Here is a 24109-nt window from a genome sequence, read left to right as displayed (position 1 = left end):
TTGTTCTAGTCTGTTTTGATCGGTTGTTGTCCCAACTCTGAAGGGAGAAACCAGACCTGTGTGTTAGGGATTGCCCTTCTCCAGGCGGCCAGGCATCCTCGAGGTGTAGGCTGAGCAGACCAGGGCTGTCTTCAGTGGGACAGGTGGAGGAGGAGGAGAGCTCCTTGTGGGACTTTTTCAGGAAGATAGCTAGCAGACTGAGCCGGTCTCGGTCACTGGACACAGACAGGGAATTGTGGAAAAGCCTCCAAAGAGGAGTCTTAGCTGAGTGTACGCTACAAACCACACTGGTACCTACTGCTGTCGCTTCAGTCCCTCTGTGTCATTGTAAGTCTTCATTTTTAAACCTTTACTTACCACTAGAAGAAACTAGATCATGCTGATGTGCATAATAGAATAGAAGCTGTGCCTACCCTTGTATTTTATGAACAGCGTGATAGGAATTTTTATCCCTTCCCCCCACTTAAAAGCATGTAGTTTTGTATTTGAGAACAAAAATGTGATGTGTTGTTGTTAACTGAGAAACTGTCCCTTGTTCCCTTCCTTCCTTGGTTTTCTTTTTACATGCTTCCCACTTGCTTCTCCTTCATTTTTTTATTATCCTCAATCTCATCCCTCTTCCCCTTTCCATCTTCTTGCCTGCTTTCATTGCCTTTAGTTCATTAATTCTTCTGTGTACCTCTTCGAGGCCAAGCCTGTACCTACCTTGCTGTAGGCCTGGAAGGCACAGCCCCCTCGCCTCTTTTGGTCCAGCCATGACTTACAACCTTTAGTTTCCGTGTTTGATTGCATGTATTTGTAATATACTCCTGTGTGTTGCGTGAGTTAGCTGTTTTGTTTTTCTGACATAGGAATCCTGTCGAAACTAGCTTGTGTAGTTCCATCATGACACTTCTTTCTAAGCCATCCTCCTCTTCATTCTTCCTCCCCAGCCGCTGTTGCCTCTTATCCCTTGTGCCCCTGCCTCATGCATCCAGAATGCCTGCTATTTCGTCTGTGAAAAGCAGATTGTTGTGATCTAGACAGGGGACTTCGGAGGGAAAAACACACCACTTTGAATTCCAGCTTTGCCCCTTAACTGTGTGGACACACAGGCAAGCTGGAGAAAGCAAGGGCACAGTAAACCCAGAAGCAGGAAGTTGGTGCTTTTTAAATAAGCCTTACATTTTTAATGTACAACAGAGGTGAAGTTGGTTGAGAAGGTAGCTGGGATAAGCCGGGGCTGTGGATGACTGCAAGCACGCAATAGACGGGGAAAGACAACGTGGCTCTAAAGAGGTGCTGAGCCAAAAACACCAGGCAAGAAAGGAGAAGAAAGAAGGAAAAAAAAAGAATGTGGTAAAAGTAAGATTATAAAAATAAACATAAAAGTAACTTAATCTGTTAAAGAAGAGATCACATTGGATTTTTTTAATTGAGTAGCATCATTAGAGGACATATATCTGAAACAAAGCCACATGGCGAGTTCCAAAGTAAGGAAGTGGAAAAAATGCTCTAGTCAGCCCTCCTCAAGGAAAGCTTCTCTGGTGATTATAATATCAGGCAATGTAGAATTTAAGATATAAAGCAAGAAAGGACCACAGTAGGATAAAAATTAATGACAATAATAGAGCTTACCTGACCACTTATACTTTAAATTGGTAATAATGCAAAACTTAAAAAACAAACAAGTAAATTAAAATCTTAAGTTTTAATAAATTCCAAGACTCCATTCTTTATGGGGGCTAGGAGTTAGCTCAAGGGCTGAGCACTGGCCTAGCAAGGCCCTGGGTTCTGTCTCCAGACTACAAGTAATAATGATGATACAGAAGAGTGAAGTTTCATTGTCCAATATTTATATGAAGGTAGTTAAAGGCAGCCTAGTGTTCCTACATTTCAAGATTGGAAAATGGATTTCTGAATAGTTATGATTTAAGAAATCTTCACGGGAATGTGTGGTGAGAATGAAAATGGTCCAGATGAACACTTTGGGCATTATGCTTTAAACTGTGTTAGAGGGGTGTGGTGATGAACGAGCAAACAGAAGAATTAATCCCTTCAGAGCTGGAGCTAAGAGCAGCCCAGAGAAGACTAGAGTCAAGCGCACCTGACTGAAGGAGGCAGAAGAAGGAACAGAACTTTGACAAGAAAGAAGGACCCTATGAAAGGGTTCGTTTTTTAAAGACCCTACTAGGTCACTAGGAATTATTGTGTAGTTTACTTAGCCTCTGAATTCTAATTCTTAGGTACATGTATTTATTTATATTTGCATAGCTAAAGGAGCCAATAGCGCACATATTAAAAATTTGGAACTGGAAAGTAAGCAAACATCAGCCACACTAATCAGACAAAAATGCTGACATTTACAAAGCGGAAAGACAAATAACAGTAGTGGAGTTGACCCGTGGGGATTCTTCTGTGACCCTTAGCTGAAGAATCCGAACGCTGTGCTAGAGACTCGGGTGGTCACACTGTGGGGTTTGTGTCTGCATATAACCCAGCTCCCCAGAAACCCCACCAGCTAACGGCACAACTCCCGACTACCTTCATAGCAAGCTTTTAAACTGGAGCCTTCCTAGTCAGATAAGAGAATATAAACATATCGTGGGCAGCGTTTGCTTTTGATTCTCCGTGTTTTCAGAAGACAGAATGTGATAAAGTTCCTGGTTGCTGAACAAAACCTTCTTGCTTCTTTAGGTCTCAGAAACACACACATGTACACACATGTGCACACAGCTTCACAAACACATGTGTCTATGGAGACATTGTGCAGCAGGAGAGTATCAAGCTTCTCTATTTGTGCAGATAGGTCAGCTGGGAATATCAGCTTCCTAAGAGTATCTCGGCTGCTTACTTTAAAGCTGTGATTAATAAGAACGGACAAGTTCAACAAAGTGTCAGTGATAAATATAAGCACTCTGCATTTCTGGCCTCAGCAAGTACTGTAGTTGAATAGTGCAAAGCTTTCATCAAAGTGGGAAAAAGTCCAAGCTAACTTAATTAAGCTTAAGTGAGGCTTTACCTTGATTTTGTTTCAAAGAAAACATTCATTTATAGATGTGTTCCTTGTTATTAGAACTTCATTAGAGGTCTTACAAAGAAACAATTTCATACCACTTCATATCCACTGGCCCCTTTGTTTCTCCTTACAGAAACTGAGATGGGTCAGAAAGTTTTCCAACAGAACAAGGAGACTTGGTGGCTGAGGTGAGGGGCATTTTCGAGCTCTTTTTGGAGCTGGACCCCAAATCTCCTTGTCTGGCCCTCTTTCCACATCCCTGGTCCTCTGTTCATGGGCTAGCCCCTCTGCTTCTGGTCCTCTGTTCATGGGCTAGCCCCTCTGCTTCTGGTTCTCTGTTCATGGGCTAGCCCCTCTGCTTCTGGTCCTCTGTTCATGGGCTAGCCCCTCTGCTTCTGGTCCTCTGTTCATGGGCTAGCCCCTCTCCTTCTGGTCCTCTGTTCATGGGCTAGCCCCTCTGCTTCTGGTTCGGTGTGCTTGTGCTTTCAAGAGCTCACTTTGGTCTCTGTCTTCATGCTTTTTTACTTGTTCACCCTCAGTTCCTGAAATTTGGTTTTCTGTCCTTACCTATAGCCAGAAGGTTTCTCTAGTCCCGCCGTCCCTATGGTCCCTCAGCTGCTTATAAAATAATCATTCAGAGACTTAATATTATTTACAAACTGTATGGCCTATATCAGGCTTCTTGCTAGCGAGCTCTTATAACTTAACCTATTTCTATTAATCTATAAGTTGCCACGTAGCCGTGGCATTACCAGTCTGCTGGCATCTTGCTGCTCCTTTGGCAGTAGCTGGCATCTCCCTTCTCTCCTTTCTTCTCTCCATATATCTGCTTGAATTTCCCACCTACCTCTAAGCTGCCTTGCTATAGGCCAGTGCAGCTTTATTTATCAACCAATCAGAGCAACACATTTACAGCGTACAGAAAGATATCCCACAGCACTTACCCATAACAAATATGGCTTCTTCAAAGTCATCTGTCCTTACCCATAATAAAAATGGCTTCTTCCAAGTAATTGGTCATCTCTCACAACCATCCATTTTTACCAGCTAGGTCTCATATCTCAAAGGTACCACGGTTTCCCAACACAGCACCACCAACTGGAGACAGGTCTTTCAAATAAAGGAGCCTGTAGGGACATCTCAGACTCCAAGTGTAACCCTGAGCATAACCTACAACACTCCAGTGAGCATTGATGCTCAGTGACTGCTTATTTCAAATCAATGTTTTCAGGCTAAACTTTTATTTCTTTAATAATGACACTTTTGTGTCTTACCTTCTCTTCATACATTCTGTTGTTAGGTGCCTCAGTCATTCTCCATAGATTTATTGAAAGTCCACTGAGTGCCAGAGTCTCATGTGAGTATGGGGAATTTAGGCATAGAAATGATGGACTTACTTTTTTATTAAGATAACTATATGCTGGGCAGTGGTGGCTCCTGCCTTTAATCCCAGCACTCAGAAGGCAGAGGCAGTGGATCTCTGAGTTCAAGGCCAGCCTGGTCTATAGAGAGAGTTCCAGGACTGCCAGGGCTACACAGACAGGCTACCCCTGTCTCGAAAATAAACAGAACAAAATCAAAAAAAGTAATTATAGAGCTAAGCATATAGTACTTACAATCCTAGTACTCTGGAAGCTAAGACAGGAGGAAGACAGTGAGTTCAAGGCCAGCTTGGGCTACTGAAAGACATCCTGGGTCAAACTCATTATAGATTGTAGTAAGAATGCCAAGAAGGAAAATAAGAGGATGCCCCGAGAAGGAATAACTATTTTATTCTGTAGCCAAGGAAAAGATGGCATTTAAATGGAAACCTCTTAGGTAAAACTGGAGAAAGTTCTTCCCAGCATAGAGAGCACCCAGCATGGAGGCTCTGGGTCTGAGGTACTGTGCAATTGGGAACCAGAAAGTAGGACCCCAGGGAGCCAGGCAGGGAGACTGGGCACAAGGACCAGCTCAAGCCGGACCTTTATAGGACAGAGTCATAACTCCTATGCCTCAGTGTCGTTTGAAAGACATTTGCTGAATTTCTAACATGAGGCTCATGTGTCCAATGGTATGAGGTGCCCAGTCCATCAGATGCACAGCATGATGTGCTAATGAAGTGAAATCTTCCTTTACATATTCTCTGGGCAACTCAGCCCCAGCCCCAGCCCCGCCTCCCACCTCCAATGCTATTTCTGTTACCAGTACCTTTGGTCACTCAAATTTAATCAAGTGTAAAATACCTTAGACTCATCCCTGAGTCCTGGCTTGATCATCATGTCTCCCCATCAGCCCACTTGCCAGTTTTACACATTCTTCCTCTGGAGAACCATCTCTCCTGGCTCTCCATACTCAGGCTTTCATAATTTCTCTCCTGGATCATCACGAGGGCTCCTGAGTGTTCTCCTATCAACCTGATAAGCCATTCTATGTGCTGGTAATAGACTGACTCTAAAATATATCATAGTCCATCAATCTGTTCCTCAGTAACTTTTTTTGGGGTTCCCAATGCCAAGAATTTACCAAGCCGGACTCACTGGCCAGGCCCTGTGCCCTTTCCACAGTCCAGCTTCAACCTATCATTCCTCCCTTGTTCATGCTGCCTAGACCCTTTGACTGCAGCTGGATTAAACTCTCCACTAGCTTTCCTGCTGCTCTGTGCATCATCTTGTTGTCTTGAACTAAATCATTGTGCTGCATTAATGATCAAGTTCGTGGATGAAAATCCAGTGAAATAGCAAATAGATACAACTTTGGTTGATTTGGTTTTTTGTTTTTCCATCCACACAGCACATGATCTTTATTTTCTAATATATATTATTTTAGATATGGAGTAGATTCTAAGGTTGTAGATTACTAACCTAGATTGTCAAATACACCATATAGACACAAATATATGAAATCTAAGTACTTAAGAAGTAAACACTCATCATTCTTTCCAGTTTCCAAGTCTAATGTGGAATACGCCTTACCATATTTTCTCTGTCCACATCTGTCTCAAGTCTTCACAGTCTCCGCACCAGAAAAGTGAAAAGTGTTCTTCAGGGTCTGTAGACTTACCATGCCATTCTGTTTGAACAGTATAAAAACCACAGTTTTGTCAGGCCCACTGGGGTAGAGATTTGTGGTCATTCCATTATGAATAATTAGATGATGTTACAGTTCTGTATATTTTTTGGGTACAATGCAGTATTTTTATAAGTATAAGTTAGCACAGTACTCACACTGGCATATATAATGACAGATACAGTATTAGCAGACCCACTGATGTTCTGGGTGTATCCAGAACATCTGATCTAAGTGTGGAGATAATGCATGTAAACTTCAAAACTCCTTCAGAAATCACTTACTGAGGGAAACCCTTTCAAGAAAAGGGGAATTTGGATATTTCTTACATGATAGATTCCTGCTCCTCTAAAGTGCGAAGAAGGGCTGTCTGTCAACCGTAGGTTAGAGCACACATCCCTTCCCTTTGCCCTCAGAGGTCTTCTGCAGCCCGACTGAAGTCTCACATTCTGGCCGGTCTCCGGAGATGGAGTGCCTCTCCGGTTCCAGCAGGCTGACTTAGTTTCCCTCAGGCATCCCATCCTTTCCCAGCCTGGAGTTTTTGTTCACCTCCCATCTGCATGGCATGATGGTTGCTTTTTCTTTGCTGTGATCCCTTTTGCACTGGGTCCTCCCCACTTTATCTAGGCCAAGGTCAAACTGCACCCATCCAGAAAGCCTCTTCTGTCCATCCAGCTTGTGCTGGCCCTACTTCTCCAAACCTCCCTGGCACCCTAGCTTTGGAATGGATCACATACCACTAGGTGGCTTGTTTTCTCCCGCTGTTGTTTACATTTTGTGATTGTACTTTTCGTATAGCTGTTTGGCAAACATAGAAATGGATGTTTTCGATGCCTCAAGAAAAGAAACAAACCTGGTGTTGCTTGGCACATCCCTCAGGTGGTACCTTCTTCCTTAGAATTCCAGAACCTGTGTCTTCAGCAGGACAGAGCCTGTGGTTAGTGGACGCACTAGTTAAATAAAGAGAAACCAGGAAGGATTCCTGAAGACAATTCTTGCCCAAAAAGAATGACTGCACATGGTATGCTGTCAAGGTTGACGCCTACCTGATTGCCCCTGTACAGCTCCATTGAACTTTGACATTGCCATCCCAGGGAGCACAGTCTCAGATGAATTTATGTAATAGAATACAGGAGTGATGAAAAGCTCTCATGTCACCAGTCCTTTGTACTATTAAAGATAGATCACCTACTCTTAGCGACGGGACCAACTTGGATTACCAGTCCCTTTGGTGTACTAGTCATCTCAAATGAGGCATTCCCCAGGAAATGACATTCTGCTCTGTGCCCACTCAGTCATTAAAGGCAATAGGAAGAGAAGATGTGATGAGCACAGGACTGTAACTGAGTTTTGAATGCTACCATCTGGGAATCTGGTGTAACCAGTGTGCAGATGAGGAGTTTCCTGTGTAAAAACGAACTGAGAGATGGGAGTCACACAGCAGCTTGAGTGCTAGTGAAAGGCACTTACTAGTGACTAGAGAGATGCTTAGTGCTTTTTCCTGGGCATTCTTGGAGGACTAAGAGGAGGAAGGCCTAGGACCAGCCATGGCCTACTTGAGTCCAGTTCCCCAGTCTCCGCCTCACTGCTCTTCCATTAAGCTAACTTCCTCTCAGAGCCCACAAATCCTGCGTGGTGGTGGTGGCTCCTGTTTTTAATCCCAGCACTCGAGGCAGAAATAAGTGGATCTGTAAGTTCAAGGCCAGCCTGGTTTACAGAGTGAGTTCCAGGACAGCCAGGACTTCGCAGAGAAACACTGTCTTGAAGAACAAAAACAAAACAAAACCCACAAATAAATATTTATAAATCAGTAAATATCTCCTATTCCTATATCATGTAAGACTTAGGTGTAAATGACAGCACCCCCAAAGCATGTGGAGATACACGAGACTTGTCGGCAGTTGTTTGTGTACTCTTCCATGACAGCTTAGCATTCATTTAAAGGCATTTGGAAAAGGTTATCTGTTCTGCTCACTGAGCAAGGGAAAGCTGGGAAGTGAAATACGAGATGAGAAAAGTAGAGAGAAAACAACTTTTTTTTTTTTTTAAGAATTCAGTTAAATTGGTCATGTGCGGCGCACGCGCGCACACACACACACATGCGCACACAACAATTTTTAGTCAAGCAGGCACTGTGCTAGTGTATAGTGTTGACAGTGTGAGTGAGGGTGGGTTAACCGCGGATGAATCTAACAAAAGACCAGTGAGAGGCTGCTAAGGAGCAGAGTTCTAAGCCAGCCTGTGGGCACAGGTGAGGTAGCTGAAGGGCCTGTCTGAACGCCCTATGTGGTTGTAAACACCGCCTTTCAAGCATGATGATGAAAGTGTGATGAGGGACAGGGACTTAATAAGACAAAGATGCCTTAAACACACTGAGATGTGGGCAACCGGTGTTCTCTTTGGAGGAGGCCAGGTTATTGCATATTCACTGTTAGAGCCAAAGTGGGGTGTCCACTCATGGAAGCATTCAAGAAAGGGCTCATAAATAAGAATACTTGAAAAATAACTACCAAATCACCTTAACATTTATAGCTACTTTTGTTTTTTGTCCCCCTTAAACAAAAAAAAAAAGAGACTTTCCAAAGGAAGTGATGGAAGAAACTTCCATTGCTGGAGACATTACAAAACAGATGGCCCAAAGCCCCAGAAGATATTCACATGGGATCCATCCTTCCTAGGGGAAGGCAAAGAGGCCAACCTAATAATGTAGGTTTGCCTCTCTAGCTTGGCAAAGGACTGAACATGGAGATTTACATTTGATGGCCTCCTCCCTAATTTTGTGTCTAAGCATTCTGTGTTAACTTCTAGTAGAGCTGGCCACACAGGAATCGCATGTTTAGTTGGCTGCTCTTCCAGCTCCATGTACTGTCAACTTGTCAGGTTTTCGCCCTCCTCTGGGAGTTCTGTGTACCTTGGTTCTGGAGGCTTTCCCTCCATGATTCTGCTTTTGCTACTGCCAGAGCCTCAAGGGTTTCACAATGATGTCAGGTTTCTTGACTTGGGAACACCATACTTGAGGTTGTAGAAGTTTGGATCACATATTGTACATACTTGAGGTTTTGATTCCTCAGAAACCCCAACACTTTCCAGAGACCTGGAAGGCAAAAGCGTTTCTGGAGTGGTGGAGGTCTCACTTGAATCCCTCTGTTCATCTCAGGCCCAAAGTTTTGTCTCACATGTTTAGACTGCAGCCTCCGACGTACCCTGCACAGTCAGTCTGTCCTTTTGGACGAGCAGAGAAAGACAGGTTTGTTCCAGTGAGGCCATTGACCATATTGCTGCTAAAGGTTACATTCTTCACCATGAGTAATTGATTGATTACTGCAAAGACCCTGCAGTCGAGATTTAATTATAATCATGTGATTTATAAACTTTAATTCAAGTTAGATAAACAAAATTTTGCATGTTTACTGTAGGCAAGACTCCTTTCTAGGTGTATCCTTTCTGAGTACCAATTATCTTTATGTTCTTAATAGTATTTCTTGACAAAAGGAAATACTTGTTGGATTTATGATGGAAGAGATCTTAATAAGTCTGTTGGCTTTATGAAGTAAGTTATCCTAAGTGGCTTCTTGATACAGTTTAGAGCACAAATAATGTTTGTGTTATACAAAAAAAAAATTATAGTAAGGTAGAGACATCCATATCAATATGCAGGCTTTAGTTTTTTTTTTTTTTTTTTTTTTTTGGTTTTTTTTTTTTTTTTTCGAGACAGGGTTTCTCTGTGTAGCTTTGCGCCTTTCCTGGAACTCACTTGGTAGCCCAGGCTGGCCTCGAACTCACAGAGATCCGCCTGCCTCTGCCTCCCGAGTGCTGGGATTAAAGGCGTGCGCCACCACCGCCCGGCGCAGGCTTTAGTTTTAAATGCTAAAGAGTAGATATGTGCATTTGAAGTCTTATTAAGTCAGACCAATGTGTTGGTTTTGGAATGTGTTGTAAAAATGGAGTTGGCATTGCAATCAACTGAAGTCCTAATTTAAATAACATTTTATTTCTTGTGCCAATCAATCTTTTTCTCCTAGATAATCAAACCCATTTTTTTTGTTTTGTTTTACTATTTATTTTTAAAATTCACATGACATAAACATTATGTGACAGAGTTGTTTGGGATCAAGAGAGAGAGTATCATCTCTGAGAAATGTATCATCTGGGAATAGTGGGGGAGAATCACACAAAGTAATTTTATTTATATCATGCTTCCTTCACTGTTGGCTAAATCTGTGACAGTTTTATATTAAATAGTAACAATATTTGTTTATGCTTGAATGTATACTAGAGTAAATGCAGACTTTACTCAGTGTATTCTTGTTTGTAAAGACTCTTGAGTTCATGATACACTTAATGGCCAGTTATAAAGGAACATTGACATTTCATGTCTAAGAATGTTCATCTGCCACTTGCTGTCAAAATTCTCTGTCAGAATTTTTATTTGAACCTCAAATCTTACAAAAGGGCAATTTGGGGACATCAAAAATAGCCAAATACAATTTCATTTGATTCAAACTAGCACATGTTAGCCACAGGCTCAGAGTCTAGGAGGTCATGGATATTATATAATAGTAGTATAATGAGTGAGCTGTGGAGACAGTTGTCTGTTTGCTGCAGTTATTTCATGGTCACATTCTCATTTTCAAGGACTAATACAATAAAAACAATAAGATGTTTGTTTTGTTGAGGCGATATGTCTTATGTAGATCTTAGTTAATTTGGTGGCATCTACTTACTGTAAAGAAGGCTATTGTGCATGTCGAATCTTTGGTAAGTGAAATGTGTAGTGTGTGCCTATGATTTTTTGGTTTTGATTCTAGTTTTCAGTGTGTGAAGACGCTCATGGGACAGGCTCCTGCAGAGTTCTGGCCCCTGTGTCGTCAGTGCTATGAGTGTACATTGTCAGTTGTTTAAACATTACTGAATCCGCTGTGGGTCGGCAAGAAGCATCTGGGAGCCAGACTTTTCCTGTGGACACATGCCAAGTCCTATATTGTATTTCCTCACTGCACTGGACTATATTGAGATAATTTTTCTTCTTGACTTTTTTTTAATCCAGAAGTTGTTTTCCAAAGCTAAGTCATATGATAAAGCCATTTTTAACAAAGCTACCTGAATTCTGTAACCACTGACTGATAACTTCTTTAGGCAGAATGGGAGTAACTAAGTCCTATAATTAGGCAGCATTTGGAGTCAGCATTACTCTTGTAGGTGGGCTGAGTAGTTCAGGAGAGTTTATATTGTTACTTTATAATTGTCTTTAATTTGATGTTAAACTCTGAGCAAGGACAATAAACACTGAATGGTCCTTAAAGATGGTAGTGGGCAGGCCATTAAATTTACATATTTGAATACATTATTTAATAAGATGAAAATAAAGCCTTGAATTGTACTTTAATAAAGTGTACATAATTATAGCATAACATTTTATCAACTAAAAGTGCCAGGATAAGTTTATTAATTGTCATACTTAAACTGAAAAATAGTCTAAACAGTTCTGGTCTGAGAATAGGGAAGCAAGAGCACTTTCTCATACTGGAAAGTAGGGGAAGGGTTAGCTTTGCAGTTCTAACACTGTGCAGCGCTTGGTCCCCAAAGTGGCAGGGATTTGTCCTTGCAGGATGGGAAGTTGAAGTTTACTCAATTTCCTACTCTGAAATGCTGTGTGTGACCTTGAAAAAAAAAAATCAGCTACAGCATGCCTGTCATGTACATTAAAAATGCCTTGGCTCTTTTACATAAAACATTTTGTTTATGTTGGCTTCATTTCTGGAATCCAAGGACGAGAAACTTCCAAATGAGAGTTCAGCCTGTCCCTTCAGGGAGCCAGACCTGAACAAGGGTTTTATTTTTTAAGCTCAGACTTTTATTCTGTGTTCTTGGAAGAATATCAACTCCTGCTTTGCAGGAGTCCTCCATCAGATGAGCTTTGTGTGCTCCCCTTCCCGTCCTCCCTACAGTTCTTCCTTGCTTCTTTGGGGAGCCCCATTCTCCAGAAATACTGTGCTTCCAGAACATCTTTCCTTTCTTGGCCATTACAAAATGCTTTGTAACAAATTCCTCTCCGTGTCAAGAAAATAATCTTCTGCGGGAGAGTTGGAGGCTCCTTAACTGTCGTTCTGAATATTTCTGCACAGCCCCTCATAGGTCGGTGGAAATCTGTGTTTTGAGAGCGCTGTTCTTTGTGTTATGTAAAGTACTTTAATTTGCTGCCTTTTGTATGTCTTACTGCAGTCAGCTCTAGTGAGGAGCCATCGCTTCTGTCTTCTTCGGGATTGATCAGTCTCCCTGGGCTCCTGCTAGGGTGGAAGCTGCTTTCGGCTGGGCCTGCTTCAAGGCTCGGCCGTCCTCTGTCTTTCATCATAGTCAGTCTCTGGGAGGGAGGTGATGGACGTGATTTTTCCATTTGCAAGCTGCTTTCCAACAGAAAGAAAAATGTAAGGGGCAAATGCCACGCTTTCCATTTTCTGTGGCCATTACAAAATTGACTCTTCTGTTTTTTAGCAGTGGACACTATTTTCAGGGAGGATATGTTATTGTCAGTCACGATACTTTGTCACTGAGGAAGGAGTGTTAAAAACAAGAATATATGTCAGTATGACATCCGTGAGATTATCCTTCTCATAAGTTCCGTTTTACGTCAAAAGGTTAAAGTGCTGGTGAGTTAACTAACGGCTTTATGAGCAAGTGATATGCAGAGAGTCTACCCTGACAGGACGAGCTTGGGCTCTGGAAGCAGACTGCCCAGGTTCATATCCTGCCCCACCTTCATCCAGCTGTGTTTGCTGCACTGGTTACTGAAATGCTTCCATGCCTCTATTTCTTCATCTGGAAAATGGGAATAATAGTGTACATTCCTCAAAGGGTTTTGAGGATTGAGTGAGATTTAAGTATGAAGTACCCAGTAGTCTTTGCACACAGCAAGTCCTCAGATTATTATTCCAATGACTACCAATATAAATCTGCTATGCAGTGTGCAGTGTGTTGGGCACTTTACCTCATTTTGCCCTCAGAGGAATTCTCTAGGGTACACTTTGTAATTTTGTTTTCCTGATGAGAAAATTGAAATTGAGCAAGTGTGATTTGGCTGAATCCGTAAAGCCAGTGAAAGGGGGTGATGACTCCTGGAGCACAACCTTTGTTTGCATTTATGTCCTTTCATTGACCTTCTTGAGCATAAAAGTGGGATAAATTCCTGCCTTAGTCATTTCACTATAATTATTCACTTTGCTGCTGTTTGGTGAGGCAGACCATGTTTTCAAATTTAAAAGGTAAATGATATTTGAAGATACAAAATTCTGATTAACTTACATCCAAATGATAATAAAACACTGAACTTTTTTTTTTGAGATAGAGTCAGAGCCAAAGATGATCTTGAATTTGTCATCCTCCTGCCTCCACCTCCTGAGTGCTGAGCATAGATTCATGCACCTTTAAGTCACGTCTGCTTTATGAAGTGTTAGGCCTCGAATATAAGGCTTCCTGCATGCTAGGTGACACTCTGTCAGATAAGCTGCAGTCCTGGTCCTAGAACACTCAATGTTGTGAAGTCATATGTGAGGAGCTCAGGCTGCAGATAACAGGCTCTCAGAGTCTGTCCCTGGACCAGCGGCACGGGCTGGCAACTTGACATTCAAAGATTCCCCCAAATCTAGTGAAACAGAACCTATTTCTGATACCTGTTGAAGTCTTCAGAGCACTGTCCTGGGCGAACAACACATGTAGGTGATCAGCAGGGATGTTGATGTGGCTCATCCTGAAGTCTCAAACTGGAAGTTATACATAGTGGTGAAAGCATACAGTAGCAATAGAAAAGTCCAGGTGGGGCTGTTAATTGATAAGTGCTTCACAAATATTAAACATTCACTGTTGTGTGCTTGGTCCTTTCTGTTCCTTGGGCTGAGGCCTTCTAGGCACCGGTAGCTATTGTAGTTGGACACAGCCAACTAAGCCCAAAGAACTGAGGGACTTAGAGTGACTCTCCAGCTCCAATTAGGATGGCTGATTTTTCTGATATCAGCAACTTGGGCCCTTCAATCAAGAGGGGCTGATGCAAAGTGTATGTAGGGGTCAGAGCAGCAGGAGATGGCTTACTGGGTAAAGCACTTTGAGGATCAAAGTTTGGGTCCCAAGAACCCATGCAATGTCACATGTGGTAGCGTGTGTCTGTAAGCCCAGTGCTCCTTTCTGTAAGAAAGGCAGTGGAGACAGGAGAATTCCTGGGAGATTGCGTGGTTTACACAACAGCAAACAAGAGACTGTATTTCAAACAAGGTGGAAGGCGAGAACCAAGACGCAAAATTGTCCTTTGACCTCTGTGCACTAACACCTGTGTATATGTACACACACACACACACACACACACACACACACACACACACAGATAAAAAATTCAGAGAGGATAATAAGGGAATAAAATAGTTATACTATCACACCTTCCTGCTTCAGATAGAGGCTATTCGTGACAGAAGCATTGAAAACGAGTGGGGCTGAAGGATATAGGAAATACATCGGGAAGCTGTTCAACTCTACCCAGTTGAGCTGCGGAGGGGAAATGGACAAAAGGAGTTGTCATCATAATCTACGATGAGCAGTGGGGAGCTGAGCTGTCATCTGGATATATTTGATAGACTTGAAGTCAGATTCCAAAACTACAAAGAAAGAATAGACACAAATGAATGCTATTAAAACCCATAAGCATTTTAAATTTCCGTTTGGATTTTAATTATACACAAACTCAGTGAGAGAGAAAGGTCAGGGGGATGAAAATATATCAGTTTCTTTGTGTATTTAATTTAATGCTAGAATGTATTTAATGAATGTAGCTTTTGAAGAGACCTCTGAAAATACCTGAAATTTATAGATTATGATCAGTATAATAAAAACTATATAATAGCATTTCTTTGTTTCTGGACGTAGTAAGGAGAGTAGCTCAGAGAAAAGGACTCAGTCTCAGTGTTATTTACTCCTTCTCTGTCACAATTATTCTCCGACTGCTGATATTAGTAAGCGCTACCAGAAGCCCAAGTGGAATGCCTGGCTAGTCAAATCCATGTCACTTTGATTGGACAAACATTCTTAGAAACCGTTTCATCCCACCCCCTGTGCTGGTCTGTGGTAATATAAAGAAGCTCTCGGGGAGCTCACGCCTGGAGGAAGGTAGATTAGGAAACAAATGTGTGCAGCGGGCAGGACACGAATGGAGGGCTTTATGCATGCACGAACACACAGGAAACAGAGGCTAGCTGCCTGCTGGGCGTGGGGAAAGCCTCCTGGTTGTGAGATGGATTGAGCCCTGTCTTCAAGAGCAGTAGGACTTATATTTGGCTTCTGGCCCAGGTGAAACTACATCACAAGAGGACTTGAAAATGAAGTCGCTGAGCTGCCTATTTGGAGTCAACCATGAAGAATGGGGGAGGTGTTAGAAGGAGGCGGAGTCTTGCCATAAAATTTGAACTTCTGTAGAGACGAGACTAGGAGTTTGTAGTGTCTGAAGTTGGGCTAACTGATGTAGACTTGGAGAGGGTTGCTATTCGACGGCTCATTGGTAAGTGAGCTTGGGGAGAAAGGAGGCCTAGGCTGTGGCGGCTTCCCAGGGCTCTTCTGAAGAGGGCACCTAGTGTTCACTGCAGGCAGACTCTGTAAATTAATTCCAGGTCATCTGAGACTTTGAAGCTACACTACTCTGTAAGTGTCCCAGAGTCCTTCTCCCACCTGGAAGATGGAACCCTGATTATTTGGACTCAGTACGAGTCACAGAAGTGATAGGCAGTAGCAGGATTTTTGTAGAGCTGGTGACCAGGACTCTCATTGGATAACTGAGTCTACAGCTGTGCCTACTGGTACTAATTAATTGATTTTGTGGGTGTCTTTGGGCATTCCTGTGGACATTGCCTTGGAGGATGAGATACAGGCCTGCTCTCAAATTGACTGAAGCCATGGGTCAAATCTAATCAGGCAAAATATTATAGGATGTCCCCTTGCTCCAAAAGTCTAGTTGCAAAATGTAAGAAAAGTAAGACTTTGCATTATAGGAAAAGAAAAAAAAGACAAAAAAACAACAAAGAGATTTTAGTTACCAACTCAGTATGAGTCAACAGTATAATACAATTCAATCCTGAGATTGCGTGCTTGGGAAACATAAAATGATGGTTAGTGTTCTGGGCTAGCAAGATAATAATTTTTTTTATATGGTGGATAAACACTGTTTAGATATTTAACTAAACCTACTCTGGAAAATACAGGGCAGCATTCTTTAAAAAGAAAAAAAAGTGTGTTAAGGATCCCTCGGTAGTTGTAAGAATGATTAAGACTTCTGGAAGCTTTTGTTTGTGAAGGTTACACTGCTCAGTGTCTGTGTATCAGAATTAAAACTGAGACTTTTTTAATGTTTTTTTTCTTTTCTGTTTTTGTTTTTGCTTTTGATTTTTGAGACACAGTTTCTCTGTGTAGCTCTGGCTGTCCTGGAACTAGATCTGTAGACCAGGCTGGCCCCAAACTCACAGAAATCCACCTGCCTCTGCCTGCTAAGTGCTGGGACTAAAGGCGTGCACTACCACTGTCCAGCTAAAAATGTTGATTTTTAAATGAACGTTAAAATCATAATGATAAACTTATTACATATGTACAACTTATTTCTAGAGAAAAACACCTTAGGCTTTTTTCCCCTCAGAACTAGTGAGAGGAAGAGTCTATGATTTGCATATGTTCAGCTCTCTGCAAGTCTCTCTAATGGAAGACGTTTGGACTCTCCTATCTGCTTCCACATTTAGTGTGCTGTGAGGTTGATTCAAATCAAGTCCAGTCAACCATAGAAGGGCAAGAGAGGTCCTGCGATGGCCCTTGCAGGTCATTCTGCACATTCCTATTGCTGATCCCAGACTCCACAGGCAACAGTGGAAGCCTGGGTACAGCTGGGTCTGAAAGAACATCAGTGAATTGTCCATACTTTTAAAGTTCAAAAGTCTGTCTCGCACTTGAACAGGTCTTTACCCTTGTGTGAGTTGATGGCACCAGACAGACATTTGTCATTTGGAAAATGTTGGTTCCCTACATTATTCAGAATCCAAATGTGGACACAGTTTTTGAAGCGTACTTTGTTACTGTCATCTCTCCCTAGGAAAGTCTCTCGTGCTGGAGGCTGTTGGTGGCTTACAGTGGGGCTTGTAGGTTTCTAAAATTGTAGTGTTTGCTTGAATTCTGTCATTGAAAGGAAACGTCATTTGTGTCCCCAAACAACACATTCACTTTATTTCTAAGACAGCCTCTGCCAGATTCTCAAATTGAGGTAACTGTAGTCTGTCGGTCATTCAAGTAAGAATGGTGTCCATGGAGTGGAGGAAGCAGCCAGAGCTGTGTCGTGTGAGCCTGTATTAATGAGACTGTTTTTAATGGAGATTATTGTAGGCACTTACAGAGCAAGTGAGATAGTCACATTATAGTTAAATAATCTAATCACTAACTTCATTTTGATTAGGTAGTATTTTTTTTGCTTAATGAAATTAGAACAACTTACTTTGACAAAATTTATTTTCTAAAAAAGGATTAAAAGTAATTTATAAATAACATACACATTTAGGGAAAAATGTATGGGGATAATAAAATACATATACATTTGAGATTTTTGTGTGTGTGTGCATTGGTGTTTTTCCTGCATGTATACATGTGTGAGAGTGTTGGATCCCTAGAACTGGAGTTACAAACAGTTGTGAACTGCCATGTGGGTGCTGGGAATTGATCCTGGGTCCTCCGGGACAGGAGTCGGTTCTCTTAACTGTCGAGCCATCTCTCCAGTCCCGAGATGTTCTTAATAAAAAATTTTTTAAAAGAGAAAACCTTACTAAATAAACATGGCCTACAAGATATCAATAGTAGTTGTGTTTAAATCAGTATAATTTTTAAAAATTAATTTTTCTTCTCACTGCTATTTTTCTATTTTCTAGCCATGTGTAGATCATGCTTTTTATAATTAGAATAATAAGGAAAAGTTAATTTACATTAAAAAGGAACTGTAATTATATCAGAAATGCACAACCAAAAAGAACTGTTTATAACAAAAATTATTTAATTTGACTTTGTTAGGTTAAGAAAATTTTTAGCATTAAATTTTTAACAAATTTAGAAGGCAGCAAAGAGTCTTCTATTACACCAGGATCTATGTTAGTTTTATTCTATTTTGTTTGGCTTTTTTTTTTTTATTTATTGAGAATTTCATATGAGTACTATGTTTATATCATTTCCTTCCTCCACTTCCTCCCTCTACCTTCTCTGGTTACTCCTCAAATTCACAGCCTCTTATTCTTTAATTACTATTGCTACACACGCACACGCACGCACGCACACGCACACACACAAGCACACATGCACACACACGCACACAAATTTATAAATATAACCTGCTGAGTTCATTTAGGGTTGCTCATTTGTATATATTTAGGGCTGGCTGCTTAAGATCGGATCACCTATGAGTGGGCTCATCCCTGGAGAAGACTGCCTCTCCCTTTCTCAGTAGCCATCGTTTGCCTGGAGCTCTTGATCTACAAGTAGAGACCTGTGAGATCCCCCATCCATTTTGGCAGTAATGTGTAACGTTATTGCCTTAATGTGTGTTGTCCAACAAAAAAGAAAAATCTTTTTGAAGTATCATATATATATACATAACCAAATGTTTTGGATTTATAAGCCTTTCTGGACCTCACTCTTCCTCATTGTCAAACTTTTCTATCTCTTGCCTGTATGTGTCCTTTTGACTTCCGTCTTTTTTACAAACTTTCCTCCAGCCTTCATAGCTTACCACCGACTTGGAGAAGGAATACAGGGTACTGGGCTGTGTGTGGAGCCCCTCCCCAGTACTGTACCCATCTTTTACGTCATAACACAAGGACTGGCATTTTGTGTTTTCTGTCCCCACATGCCACACGTTCGTCTACTCAGGGGTGGACATTTTGCTTACAGTGCCCTAGAGCCTGAGCCCTTGATGAGATGTGCAGGTTAGCTCATGGCTCCAACGTGGAGGTGAGGTCTTTCAAGTCTTGTGTATAGGAAGACCGCGTCATCTTCTCCATTTCCATGTAAGCATGCTTCCTTACTGAGTGGAAGGCAGAGAGGAAGCTTGCTGACGTGGACACAAATCTGCTTTCAGTTATGACTTAGTTAAAAACTAGTGAATTATGGGTCCTGTGTTGGTATTAGGGACGTTTGAGGGTGTGAAAATCCTGAGCTGAAGACAGAGCTAGGAAAACAGCAAAGGCAAAACTGAATGATTTCGGCATCACAAATTATTATTCTATTTCCAGAACTACACTAAAATGAATGAATGAATGAATTATTCTATTTCCAGAACTACACTAAAATGAATGAATGAATGAATGAATGAAAAATAAATAAATAAATAAATAAATAAATAAATAAATAAATAAATAAATAAATGGTTTCAGATACACTTTGTGGTGGTATCTAGCCTGCCCACCTATGTGAAAATGTCCTCCATGTCCATAAACAGCAGATACTTAAGAAAACAACCCACCGTACAGTGAAGGGTGTGTGTGTGTGTGTGTGTGTGTGTGTGTGTGTGTCTTTGAAAATATTTGTACTTGAAATTACTGACAAATGCTCTCAATAAGTTGCAATTTTAGTGAAAGTCAAAGAAGAGACACTGTGGCTTTCTTGTGTGTGCCTGAAGTTTAACCCTCTCTTATAAATGTCCTAACTGGATGTCACTTGAGCAAGTTATTCAGGCTCTACAAATTTCATTATTTGCATTCACAAAATAATGAAGATGCAAGTGCTTAGCATTGCCTCATAGAATTATTGGAGTATTTAGTTACATAATGGATTTAAACATGAATAATATGGTTATTTAAGCAATAAATACTAACTATTCTTGAGAGGAAAAACCCCACACATGATTACATAACCAAGTGAAGTCTGGGCAAGTGTGATCTAAACTGAAACCCTGTTTCAGAGAATAGTTTTTTCTTTTAAAATACATTGTAGGAGTTTACTCTACCAGTTGAGCTTAAATCCGTTGTAATTCAGTAACCAAGAGCACTGTTTTCTGAAGGCAGTCCATGGGGAACCTAATCATTGTGTGAGTCAAGTCAGTGACTGGACGGGACTGGAAAGTCAACCATTGGCTGCTGCACTCACTCACCTTGCCTTGGTGCTGACCAAGTGTCGGTAGCCTTTCTCCAGCATGCTCTGTTAGCCTTCTTCTCTTTGTTTATTTTTCCTAAAAGTAAGGACGTTAGTAAGCTAGAAACAGCAGTATCACAAGTGTCACACAGCTGCACAGACTGGTGACCCTTGCTAGGATACTAATCTATCTGCTAGGAAACGGTCATTTTTCAAATTAAATAGATTAATGTAAAGGGAGGGGAAGTCCCGCTTCTTCACAGTAAAGCATTTCTTAACATGGATTTTCCTAAAAAGATTTGGAAGGGCTTGGCTCTGTTCTTCCTCCTGTCCTTGCTCAACCTAGGAACGAGGTCAAGAACCCTTTAAAAAGAAGTGGCTGCAGTTGGGCTCCGGGACAGGGTGGGTTGAAGGCTTCTGGAAGTTTCCCCCTTTCCGACAGGTGTAGAGGAGCCTTTTCTGACCACCAGACATTTCTAGAACACACCGACTAGCAGGTGCTGACTGCGTTTGATTGTCTTTGGCACTTAGCTTGCTTTATTTTCATCTTGTCTGATCACAAAACAACCTCCGATGATTCTTCTAACACCGTGTGATTGGAATAATAACTCTGTGTGTTGGAGAGCTTGCGTCGCAGCTGAGAGGCATGTAAATACAAGCTGCTTATTTGCAACAAGCTTCCAGATTTGCAATATGATTGCTATGGAAACCACATAATGAAAACCTTCTAACCATCTGTGTGGCTTGATGGATTTTACTGCATAGCTGAGCTGTTTTTGTTTACTGTTATTAAAATGTTGAATGGAATATATTAACCCACAAACATGGACTATTTGAGATATTAATTAGTATTATATAATGGCATTGTGCCTCAGCATGAAAATAAAATATATTTAATAATAAATCTAAGTAAAATAACATGTGAACGTATGTATTTCTAATATGGAGTGAAGGTAATTATTGCCTGGAATTTTGGTTCTCCTTCTGGGGCTTTTAGTGGCATGGGGAGGTTTTCTCCGTTAAGGAATGAACTTTACGACTTCCATGATTTTCGGATCCACTTGTTCCCAGTATTTAGTCAGCAGCTTCCTTTGTGCCAGGCTCTAGTCAATAGTCATTGTGAATATTCTCCTCTCAGATTAAAAACATAAAATTTGAGTTTGTCTTTTATGTGGAAGCTATTTGTATTGTTAGGCCAAGATGAATGAGTTGTTGACTCTTCCTTAGAAAACCTGACGGATGGATTGCACAAGGCTTTCACCTAAAATGTCAGTACAGTTTGGAAATGTAAGCAGGCATCGTCGTTGTAGAAGCATCGCATGCTCCACAACACTGACTACAAGGATGACCTCACAGAGACTTTTCTGCAAATACTGGTGCTCACATATTTTAATGTCATTGTTCTGATATTTTAATACTACATTGCATAGAGACAAAGTTCTCCCATACCAGTACAATCCTTAGCATATATTATAGACACATTTTAATAAAGTAAAGATACACTTGTGATAATAAATTCTTCAGATTTTATTGTTAACTTTGCCAAGAACACTTTCCATTTAGTTCTTACAGTTATTTTTATGGCATATTGATGCTAATGTTGAATGGTGAGTCCAAATCCTAGTTTCTTCTTAAAAGCCAAAAATAGTGCCTCCTATCCAGGCTTTGTTTGACTAAGTGCCCTTATGGTCTTTACCCCTTAACACTGGATTTGTGGCCAGGCTGGAGAGAGTGGATACAAATGAGAAAGAAAGGCAAGGCAAGCCCTGTCTTTGGCCTTTAAAAACAAATGTAGCATCTGTGAAAAGAGCAGGTGGGATTAACTGTGAAGTTCTGCCTTTGGAGCTGATGGGAGAACACCCTGTAAACAGCCCGCTGGTGATAAGTAGTCCTTGAGATTTGGCCAGAGTGAGGTGACGGTTGTTAAAAGAAGTGTCCTGTATTAAATTACCGAGGTTAACTCAGCAGTGTGCATAAAGACAAACAGTTCCAGCTGCTCCTTATTTTGGAGCTTTTATTATTTTGTCTGAGTTGAATTATATAAACTCAAACCACTTATATTTGACTTCTAAGCACAGTAAGTCTGAAGGCTGCTTCATATCCTGGTGTTGATTAATCACTAGTTAAAATGTACAGGAGACTTTCCTAACACTTGATAGTTGCCCTTTTCTCTGGTATTACCCTATCCAGTTGCAAAAACAACCCCGTGTTCGTCCCCCAACACAGATTATCCAGGCAGCCTCTCAGTGACGGTATGGCCATTTGTCCTCTAGTCTCTAAACCTGAGCCTGAAAACATTTAGGCAGACAGGCACAATGCTTATCGATTCTGGTTCCTCCACCTCTCACAACATCTCCTTCCCGTTTCCTCTGCCCCTTCAGTTCAGGACTTCCTTCCTCTTTATCTAGACACTCCACGCCCCTCATCCAGGCTGGCTGAGACAATGGAATCTGAGGATCACTTTTAAAGCAATTGTAGTCCTGCTCTGTCTGCTTAGACACCTTCTAGGGTTCTCCCCGCCCACTAGACTGTCTGGAGGCTATAGCAAGATGTTCATGGATTCTAAAGTGGCCCCCATTTCTCACATTCGCTCTTATCTTGCTCTTCCCCCAGAATACCCTGTTCCTTTGTCCAGTGACTGTGACTGTGCCTTGTTAGTTCCTTCCCCTTGGGTCTCATCTCTTCCCCAGCAGGCTGTCAACATCCTCAAGGTGGAAGCTCTTCCTCCCTTTGCCCTCCTGGCAAATGCTCCCTCTCGCACACGGCTCTTCCTCAATGAAAACTGCTTGACCAGTTGATTGATTTCAGATTCATTCTGGCTACCAATGGATATCTTACATATATGTTGTGGATTATTCTTGAGTTAAGATATTTTTTAATTTAGTTTTTCTTTGGTGTGCCATTTGTTTGTATATCCTACATTAATGTTTTTCAGTTTTTTTTTTAAATAAGTCCTTAAGTAGGGAAAGTAATAAAAATGACAGTTTGATTGTTTTAAAAATTAAAAAAAAAAATTCTTGCATGATTTTGTTACTTTGTTCTGTATCTTGAGAAGGGAATGTACTTGGAGTGTGTGGGAGAGCAAAGCCCTGACTGCAGGGAGGATAAAGAGCATGGTCTAGAACCACAGACTCAGGTCTGAATCCTGTGCTTTGGAAGAGTTCCACCTTCTGCATCTTCATTTACTGTCTGTGGAATGATGATTTGAACCATTCATCTATAAAGCCATCTCTCCCGTGTATGTGACACCTAGTAGACCCACAGTATAATTTGGGGGGATTACCTTGAAGTGTTAGGACCCATCTTGTAAGAGGATTAAGTGAAGAAACCAGTGACCATGTCTTGCAATTGATGACTTAGAGGTTAGCTGTATTTTATATCACACATTTTCCCGTGCTGTCTTGATGTTTTAGGAACTGTGGTATTATTGTAGTATTTCTATTACTCAGTATAATATAGCATATTTGTATAATGCTGGCTGCTGTTCTACTAGATTTAAGGGCTGGACTGGATTTAAAGTGGCTCCGGACAAGTTTCTCTAAGTATTTAAAACAAATATACAGCACGTTAGTCCATATCTCACATTGTATCAGGTCAGCTTAAGCCTTGCTGAGGTTGCTGCCTGGTTATTAACACAGGAATGAGGATCTTGAGTGTCTCGTGCTTTTAAAGGTAATTATTTAAGTGCGATAGACTTGTCTGGCTCTGTGGTCTGGGTGGGTGCTGTGATGGACATGGACCTGTTAGTGTACCACTGATGCTGTTTGTTTGCAGAAGAGGAAGAAGACACTGCTTCAGTGAAGATGGACGAGCAAGGGAAGGGGAGTCGGGACAGCGTGCATTACCCCTCAGGTAGGCCTGGCCAAGCTTACTTTGGTTTGGTTCTAGTCACTTTCTGACTCTGAAGATGTTTGCACAGCTCCCCAGAGAAGTTGACTTGTT

General features: G+C 41.3%; 1 protein-coding gene across 2 annotated transcripts in view; it reads left to right on the top strand.

The window, feature by feature from the left end:
- Positions 1–24109, top strand: part of Skap2 (src kinase associated phosphoprotein 2) — a 161326-nt gene that overhangs the window by 115773 nt on the left and 21444 nt on the right. For both annotated transcript variants that reach the window (XM_006982200.4, XM_076566810.1), the window contains exon 10: positions 23942–24019. In XM_006982200.4, the coding sequence (XP_006982262.3) occupies positions 23942–24019 (78 nt within the window). The remainder of the gene's footprint in view (positions 1–23941; positions 24020–24109) is intronic.

Source organism: Peromyscus maniculatus, chromosome 3 (assembly GCF_049852395.1).
Source record: "Peromyscus maniculatus bairdii isolate BWxNUB_F1_BW_parent chromosome 3, HU_Pman_BW_mat_3.1, whole genome shotgun sequence".
NCBI lineage: Eukaryota > Metazoa > Chordata > Mammalia > Rodentia > Cricetidae > Peromyscus > Peromyscus maniculatus.
The sequence above is the reverse complement of the archived record's forward strand: the minus strand, read 5'-3'. Positions and strand labels throughout refer to the sequence as shown.